The following is a 10,075-nucleotide window of genomic DNA, read 5'->3' on the forward strand; positions in this document are numbered from 1 at the left end:
AATGAAATTGATGAAACTCATTTAAAAGGTTTACGTGTGGTAACATCTTATTCGCTCAGACATCGTGGAAGCAAATACTGACAATACTGAACATACTAATATGGAAAAATACTAATAAACATTTTTATAAAATAGAAATAAAAGTAAAGCATTAAAAATCCTCATTGGGATGTATTTTCTGTACTCTTGTACCTCATGATCTCATACTGTCCTCATATCGTTTAGCTAAAAGCCTAAATCACAATATTCTATTATGAACCTCTGAATGTGTGGAGGCAAACAAATGGACAGCCTTTGCTGAATTATGAAAACATAAAAAATGAGAAAACATTGCACAGCTTTGTTTATTAATAGTGTTGAATGGTGTCTTTGTACTGCTGAAGCACATCCAGGGCTCACACCATCACTTACGCTGTGCTGGTTTACTCATTTGTTCAACTTACTTAGCGAGGGCCACTTAAGGGAGAACATAACAATATGAAATGGGCTTAGTCAGCAGGCAAGCAAATGATCATTGCACAAAACATTTCAGCAAGGCAAATAAACAGGTTCCTCTAATGATTTCCCATAAAGCCATGACTATACTGTATTTCTAAATGGCCCAGAGTCACACAAGACCCGTTTCATATGATATTGACTACGAGTGGTAGTGTGGGAACGGTCACGCTGAGCTAGTTTTTACTTATTTATTTATTTTCACTCCAATGCTCCCATCAATACGACACCCACTATGTTTATTGTCATTCACTCTCATCAATAGTATGTCCTCGCTGGGTTGAGCCGAGTTGAACTCATCAAACCTGTGAAAACATCGAGTGTGAATTACATTTGACCAGATGGGGGCCAGCGTAGGTCAACAAGACAGTGAATGTATTATATCATATCGTAATGTTGAATACAGCGGCTCATTTTAAATTTAGTTTTCCATTTATCCTCAGCATATTTATTATTCAGCTATGTTGTTATCTTAGAAATGGAGCTTTTCAGAGCAAATCCGCATGATTTTAAAACGTGGCATGTATATTTTTAATGTTCTATTATTTTAATTGGTGCTCATCATGTCCTTTTGAAAAGCACCTGCTATTACTAGTAATAATAGTATTTGAAGCAGTTGTTTAAGTATTTATGTTAATTATATTACAAATTTATTGAGGACATGGCTGCACACTATCTTAAAGGAATAGTTCGACATTTTGGGAAACACACTTATTTACTTTCTTGATGAGGGTTAAATGAGATGATTAAAACTGCAGATGACATGTCTGTACAGTAAACATGAAGCTATAGCAAGCAGCTGGTTAGCTGACACAGAGTTTCTGCATCCTGCAATCAAAAAGAAATCAGTTTTTTTCTCTATATTTTAAAGACACATTAAAAATAACTTTAAACTAGTCAGTGTTAAGCAGTAATATATTGAAACAGACAGTCATAGGACATTAACTTGTGCCTTATTTGGCTTTTTAAAGTGTAATGCTATCTTTAGTCAATATGTTTGCACATTACATAATCAATAGGCTGCATAGTGTAGACCTGGACTCCTAAGATTTAAAACATTTTCCTGCATCAGCTCCTGAAAGCAAGTCATTTATAGCTTTTATTTCATCAGTGCCACTAAGATTGAAGCTTTGCAGAGAGACCAGTACTATTTAAAAAGTATATTAATTGGTTAGTTTTTAAAAAAAAAATTATGGATGGGAAGTCAGTCTGTAATTATCTGGGGGAGGATCCAGGATACTGTTGATTTGTTTGGTAGCCTTCTTTAAAGCCGCTATAATCATTATTTTCATACACATGAAATCACTGGGTCAAAATGTATCCAATTCAGCTCAATATATCACCAACACGATACTGGGTTAATGTTACCCAGAAAGCCACTCCAGACAAGGGGTTGTTTTGACCCAGTTTTACTGTTATTTTTTATTTTACTGTCGGGTTATTTACCCAAACTAAAACTTGTTATAATCTACTGTACTCTTTTTAAACTTACATGTCGCAGTTTGTAATTGATTGTTAATAACTTGTGTATCTTTTGAATGTCATATGTACATCGTTTTGTACAAGAAACAATACATTTGTGACAGTTTTTAGGTGAAGATAAAGCCAATGTTGCATTGGTACTACATTGACCTAAACTGGGACCCAGGGAATTTTAGTGTGCATGCATCAAATGACTAGTATGTATTAAAAAACCACTGTACACTACCTGTCCAGCACCAAACAGCAGACAGACAAAGTTAATGACTGGTGGGTGAACATAGTGGATCATTTAACAGCTAAAGAGTCAGAGATTTCCATCATGAGTTGGTTGAGAGTGAATTTAGGCTCCCAAGTGGTCAAACAATAAGTAAATGCAGTTTTAAGTAACTCAAGTGGTTAAAATAAAGGAACTATCAGTTTCCCAAACTCTCATAATTGAATAAGCACAACATAAAGAGCAGAAGTATGTGGTTCTTCTTAGTCATGGTCTTGGTTCATAGACCAACAGGAGCCTTATCGAATGTCTCAGCAGCGTGTATGAGCAGAAGCAATCTATGATGCTCCGGGTGGTTGTTTTTTTCTTTGTAATCTCTGTGTCATTGGATGCTATAGTGGTGTGTGATAGAGATAGATGAGGGTCAAGCAGCAAATACTGTGCACCTGGTTCACAGATTTGTGGCTGGAGCCAGAGACACTATGGTGCCCAGGAGGTCATCCATCCTTCAAGTTATCTTCCTTCAGCTTAAACACAAGTGTCCTTTGACACCTCTTTATAGGCGATAAAACACCAAATGTTCTTCACTGCACTTCCAGTGAAGTCAAAAATGTAGTTGAAAATAACAGGTTTTACTGACACTATTGCTCCATATTTCTGTCCTTTTCCCTTCGTACATTTTCCATCAGACTGAATAAAATTGTTGCACCTTTATCCTTCTGCCAAGTGGATTTTTGACCATTTTTTTAACAGAGCATCACCCATGTCCTGGTTTAAAACTGATCTCTACAACCGTAAATCCACTCTTACAAATCTCTAACCTGTGTCATATGATTTCCATCAGTGATTCAGCCTTCCAGCCTGCACTGGATGCTTCCTGTACACTGGAAAATACCAATTTTCTCATTTATTGCCTCCGGTTCTGCTCCCTCTTAAGCCCACTCACATTGTCCAATTCCCGGTATTGGCTGAACACTCTCCCACCACCAACGCTTTGACTGACCGCCCAAATCCAGCTAATGATCCCTGTAAACTGCAACTGATGCAATATTCCTGTCACTCTGTGTGCTTTCTCCCTTTAGGCTGGACCCATATTTATTTTAGGCTTCATCCAGATTCTCCAGCTGTTGACCCTTGTTTTAGACTCTTCTCTTCTACCTGTTGGGCTCCTGTCTGTGCCTGCCTGTCTGGGTGTGCTGAGCGATGAAGATCCCTCTGTGGTGCCTGGTGGTGCTGCTGGCATGTCTCTCCACCCCTGGACGCAGTGACTGCCAAGGGGAATGTGTGGCCTGTGGGCTGCTCCTGCAACAGCAGCAGCTGCAACAAGCCTTCAACACCATGGTGAGCATGTGTGTGTGTATTGCTGTTGGTCATCATGAGTCACTGTTGATACGAGCATCCACTAAATGTCTTGTCAACACTGTAGCGTGTGTGTCTGAGTCAGTACAGCTGCAACGAGCCTTCAACACCCTGATAGAGGTGTGTTTGTGTTTGATATTTTCAATCTCGATAAGAGCAACTGCGTGATGTGCTGTGTATAGTTTGATAATGTGTGTACTTTGACTGTGTAAAATTGAGTGAATATAGGGGCAAAGGGCAGTATGAATACTGTGTGCACGTACAATACATATTACTTTTATCTAGTGAAAACCTTGTATCAGGGAAAATAAATAAATAAAGATATTTTAATTAAATCCATATAAACAATTTAATTAAAGTCACTATGTGGCAGATAATTCCAACTTTATGGCTCCTAGTGGTAATATAAAAAACCCCACTGTGGTACATAATGCATGTTGATAACGCAGATTAGCAAAGCTGTTCCATAATAACAACACTAAGAGTCTACAGCCATGCTATCAGTTTTGTGATAGCTGTACGTAGGCACAGCTAAATGTTTGTCAGCATGCCAACATGCTCACAGGGGCAATGCTGATGTTTAGCAGGTTTAATGCTCACCATGTTCACCATCTTAATCTAGTGCGCTAGCATGCTGAAAATGTGCTTTTTCCAAAGCCTGGTGTGTTTAGCCCCTTAAGGTTAAAAGGAGTAGAGACAAAACAAAACAATACATATTCTGAGTTCTTCAACAATCAGTTCAAACTGAAAACCTGGTATTTGTCTGATTCTGTGTCATACTGGAGGGGGGTTATTTGCATAAGTAAGTATGTACAGCACTTGTGCAATGCTTCGTGACCAATATGAGATATACCAGCCTCTGCTCTGAGAGAAAGCGATTGCTCTCCGAACTCAACCAAAACTTCAGCTTTGCACACAAATCTAATTTCCAAACAGTCCGAGACACGTCAGCGGGTAAAAATAGTCCGTGGGCGTCCATGAATAGCTGTAGGACGGCTAATTTAGCTGATAATGATGCAGAGAAAGACAGCTGGGACCTTTTTGGAAGTTGTAATAGAACTATGTAATTGACTGCTGCTCAGTATCATCAGCCCAGGCTTACATCGGTGACTGACACATTTTATCAGCTCTTCATTGTGTTAGCCGCCTTCCCATTGAGCCACAGATGGAATCCGCTGAGCAATTCCATTGTTTCCCACTTCAGACTGAAAGAGTGTGTGTGAGGCCGCCAGTGTTTGTTATAATGTCAAGACCCACTGATTTATTCGTGCACACACCTACACACTCGTGCAGGCGCCCATACATGCACACACACATACACACTCGTATAAAGTATTTTGTGGTATCATATATCTTCCACTAACTACATTCTTTGTGAAATGCTAGTGTTAAAGATAGATGCTAGCTTTCGTTTACATTACATACAAGTAAGGATTCATTGTCTTACCTTCTGTATGAGCCGTTTGGCATCATACAATTCTGTCTGGTATGAAAAAACACACCTTACAGACGAGACAAAAAGTATGCTAATCCATGACAGCAAACATTCAACCACAATGACAGAGCTGGCCAAAGCATTTGTGGGGTCCTAAGCAGTACTCGACCCCCTCCAGGGTTAAAGTGTTGGTATACTCCAACAGAAGTGCTTGTTGGATGGTTAAAAAATGTCTGAAATTCCTCCCATCTTACTTTTCCAACGTTGGGATCTTTTGGAAAGTGTGACAAGTTTTATGGTAAATTTCAGACACCAACAATTCAACATTCATGCCTTAATGATTTGCCAGCTGTGTGGAAGTGAGAAAGTAAGCAGCATCTTTTTGTGTGTACAAGTATGTCCAACACTTTGAATACCTTCCAGATGACACTGTCAGAAAAAGGTGCGCCGTTATCCTCATATTTAATCAATTATCCCATCCCTCCCATCTCTATTTTTCCCCGCCGTCATATGTGACTGGAATAGCTATAAACACTTTGCCTTTAAACGTGGTCAGACATAAGTGAACTAGTTCTTTTTCAAGCATACCCCGGCCCTTATGGGTTAGGGTTGGCAAACAATGACGTTCTTTTACATCTAAAGTGAACATTTTTAAAATTCTCGCTTTCGGCAATATCTGAGCATTCCAACTACAGTACGGTTAAGTTTAGGAAAGATTGTAGATACGGCAAATAAACTATTACGGTTAAGGTTCGGGTTAGGCAAGTAAGACACTTAGGTTAGTGAGAGAGATTAGGGAACGATTGTAGTTACGTTTATAACAAGGCAAACTGACTGCAGGTTTGTAATGGGTAGTGAGGTTCGGTCTCCAGCATGAAAGTCAGGTGCACTATTCCTGTACCCACCACCTTCACTTTCACACCTTTTTTCCTCACCTTGCTAATGGGCACACTACTTCCTGCATTGGCATTGAATTTTGGCATTAGACATAAATGTTCAGGTGCAAAATTATCCAATATGGACGTGATTCTCAGAGATACTGAGATGACACCAATAACAACCTTTTCTTTGCCTTCATTTAACAGATGATCGTTGAGACATCAGGGAAATTAACCCTAACCCTAATGTCCCCAGAACATAAGTGGGTACATAGTCATTCTTAATTTTGAACCTTATAGTTAAGCACCGACCCTGACCTACCTTCAAAGCCTTTGAAGCATCCTCACTGTGGAGGATTTCTTTAACCTTTTTATCCTTTGGTCCTCACAAGTATATAAATACAAGACTGCGTGTACACACACACACACATATATACACACATCTCCTCTCACTCATAAACTCCTTTAGATTGCTCCATTGATCTGACGTGGAGAATCCCCTGGTGTGCTCATCTAATTTACGACGGATAATTAATTTCCGTTGATAGATTCACAGCGGAACTCCCTCTTCTCTCATTCCTTTGATGTGAGCAGGTTTTCCGATAACAATGCAATTTATCTCATTTGAGCGAGATTTGATGAGTAAATGGGATTTGCTTTTTTACCTCAAACTGAAATTTAACTCAGGGGGCTCTGGAGTTTAAGAAAAAGTGGGGAAAGGGGAGATGTGGATGCATAAATCTCTATAATGGTGGTACCAAAGACTGGCTGTAGCCTGATATATTTACTCTGTCTGAGGAAAAACGAATGCTCTGTGGTTTTATATATTTAAGGATATAAATGCTAAATTCAGTCTTATTTCAAGTGAGTCAGCAGGTAACATATTAGGGAAAACATTTTTCCAAGTAGTCCAGAGTAAAAGCTGTTTAAGTGTTAGATGAAAGACATTAAAAAATGTCGATGTCGCTGCTAAAAGAAACATCTCAGACCGAGCAGAGGAAACACATTTCTCCTTTATTGATGGGCTTTTATTGATAAGGAGGATTATATTATTAAAACAGTTATGTCTTCATTTGTCTTATAAGTCATAGTAGCGCCACTGAGACTGTTCAGGCATGAAGTCAGGAAGGTCATTCAAACTGCAGCGAGTCAGTGAGTCAGCCCTGATAAAGTTCATTCTATATAAAGCGTTCATTTCCCAAACACTATATATGACTTTAAGAGCTAAAACATCATTACCAGAAGTTGAAGAGCTGATCTAAAAAAAAAAAAAAAAAATTGGCAGCAAAGGGTATAATTTACCCGCTGTCCTTCAAACTGATTTGTAATTTCTTCCAATTTTGCACTATCAATCATCTCGCTGAACTAGATGTCACATTTATCAGATGATGGACATTTTATATTGGCACCTAACTCTCCATATACGCTGAACGCAGCAGGAACAAGGCCTATTAACTTCACTGACACGCAGACAGCCCAGGTCAGGAGACAGCCTGGGTCTGGTTGTACGTTGAAGTATTAACATTCTTCAGGTTATGAAGTGCAGTCACATACCACAAATGAGATGCTGACCATGGACAATATGTGAATTAAAAGGCACTCAAGTTCTAGACGCATATATTTTTTTATTAACATCAACAGCCTTGCTGACAAAAGGTTATAAATAAGTGCATTTTTGCCTCTGAAACTGCAATGTCACTCTTTTTTTGTCAAGTATTAACTTTTTAGCCTTGCTGGTGTTGACATTCCCATCAGCCTCGGCTATACTTGTGTTTTGTGCCAATTAGCTAATGTTAGTATGCCAACATGCTAAACACTGTCTTGTTATATCAGAAATTGCTGAAATTACCTTAATAATACTATAATAATATATAAAAATACATATAATGTGAAAGGTTAGTTCATAGTGATGAACCCAGAGAGAGTTATGATGCAACTCTGCAGTTCCTCACAGCTTTATGAAGCATTTTAGTGTCTCCCAGCTCATCATTTGGTTTTTATAGCCCACAATTTTACTGTTTGGTTCACTCCCACCACTCTCATCAACTTCATTTCCAGCAAACAAAGTTAGCAATAAGCTAGTGGAGCCAGATATGTTTCTTAAGAGCTGGCGAAGACAAAACAGAGCTAAAAGGAGAGTGAATATAGGACTCCAAATGTATTGTAATGTATAAAAACAACATCAGAGAGATATCCATGGGGATAGTTCAGTTTCCCATCAAAAACAGCATATGAATGTACATTCAGCTCCGATGAGACAGCCAAGTTGAGTGTGTTATGAGTGCAAATTTATAGTTTGGCTTAGAGCTGAAGACCTTCAATATGCCAAAGGGTGACCCTTAAAATCTCACAGCTGAGTGCCTGCTCTCTGCTGTGTACTTTATGTCTGATACAGGGTGTCCAATCTACCGTATCATGAGTCTTTTTTGTGGTGCTCTTTTCAGGGATATCTGCTTTTAAGGACTGAAAAATTATATATTCTGAGAAAGTGAAGTATGTGGACTCACTTTGAGTACTCGTCATTGCCACCATGCCCATCATGTGTCGCCTTAGGCCGACGTGTAGCCGCCTGTGGGGATCTAGCTCCTTAAATTATGTGTCAGTGTCTTCTATTGTGTTGCCATAATGACATAGCAGACCCAATGTTTTCGAGATAGACATGGAGGCTCAGCAGTCTAGCCGTTGAGCAGGTAATTATATAGCTGTTCCTTCTCAGTTCTACTACCTAGAAACTGTTTTATAATCACCCCAATTAAACACAAATTATGGGATTTTGACCACATTAATCCTTACAGAAATGTAGAAAATCACATATGAAATGGCAACACACCCTTTGGGATAATCTTTGGATTAATAAGTCAATCAAACGAATTCTAATGAGCCTTGACACATCACTCTTTCTTCTCCCTCTGCAGGTGTGTTTGTTGGAGTGCGAGGGCCACGTCTCCTCCTCGCTCACATGGGAGGTGTGTAAACGTGCCTTCAAGCTATCGCACCATCCTACATTTCCTGAGGGAGGCGCTCTGTTCAAGAGAACGGGAGAGGAGCTGGAGATGACCTCTCTTGACCTGGACTCTGACAGTGAACTGCAATCTGCAGCTGCAGAGCGTTTCCAGGATGAGACACCCTTCGAGCAGCGCAACGTCCAGTATGACTCATCACTGCTGGATTCCTCCGAGGATGGGGAGGGCCTGCAGGGTCTGGATCTGAGTCTGGCGGACGAAGAGAGGAAGCCGAGAGAGGAGAGGAATGTGGAGAGTGACAGCCAGCTAGAAGGGGATGATGATGAGGGCTCAGAAGCCATCACCTTATCCAAACGCTTTGGTGGCTTTCAGAGGGGGCGCCACGGATACAGGAAGCTGATTGGCTCTCCCATTAGGCCCTTACAAAAGCGCTATGGTGGGTTCATAGGCGTCCGGAAATCTGCCCGCAAATGGAACAGTCAGAAACGGGTGAACCAGCTGCTCAGGCAGTATCTGGGCATGAGGAGCAGCCGCAGCGGCAGGTTCACCAACATCCCTGTAACTCGGGTTTGGAGGCAAAACAAACTGTAATGTGTTTCTGTTTCTCTCACAGAATCCTGCCCCAGTTACCTCAACCAATCATGTTTTCAGCAGCTCACTCCAGTTTGAACTGTGACGTCACCACTTGTCATCAGAAGAACAGACTCCGCCATCTCGCTGCACCTCTCTTTGTGTCTCTAAGTAACAAGGAATGTTTTGACTGTGATGTCCTCCTTAAAGCATATTTACATGCCGTTCTGTGAAATAAAAGAATTAGAGAAGTGCAATTGAATATATTTTTGTGTGTCGGTATAACGAGAGGGGCCAAATGAGATTGTTGCGAGGTTGTGACATTTAAAATCATGTTGAATGCACTTTCATGCATGTGTGGATGGGACTTAAATCATTTGCACTCTAGTTTGTGTTTATGAGAGCCGTCACTGATGTCCGGCTCTCATGAAATGTATTGAATGTGTCGGTACACACAGTAGATTTTCCCCTTTTTAAATTTGTAGATTTGGGATTTTAAAAAAATAATATACAAGTATTTGTCTTGAACTGGACCATAACTGTTCAGCTTCCCATATCTCAGAGCAGAAACAAATAGAAGCAAGTTGGAAGTGGACCAGCGCTGTGCTTTCAAAATGGTTCAATCAGTGGTAAATATGGACAGTGGGAAGTGCTGAGGCACAAACTGTTAATTACTAGT

General features: G+C 40.0%; 1 protein-coding gene across 1 annotated transcript; it reads left to right on the plus strand.

Moving 5' to 3' along the window:
• The first annotated feature begins 3,394 nt into the window (after positions 1 to 3,394).
• On the plus strand, positions 3,395 to 9,636 carry pnocb (prepronociceptin b). The gene is made up of 2 exons (XM_042391106.1): positions 3,395 to 3,532; positions 8,779 to 9,636. Exons 1-2 carry the CDS (start codon positions 3,395 to 3,397, stop codon positions 9,415 to 9,417), a joined length of 777 nt encoding a protein of 258 aa, XP_042247040.1. The 3' UTR covers positions 9,418 to 9,636.
• Positions 9,637 to 10,075: the final 439 nt, after the last annotated feature.

Source organism: Thunnus maccoyii, chromosome 17 (genome assembly GCF_910596095.1).
Source record: "Thunnus maccoyii chromosome 17, fThuMac1.1, whole genome shotgun sequence".
NCBI lineage: Eukaryota > Metazoa > Chordata > Actinopteri > Scombriformes > Scombridae > Thunnus > Thunnus maccoyii.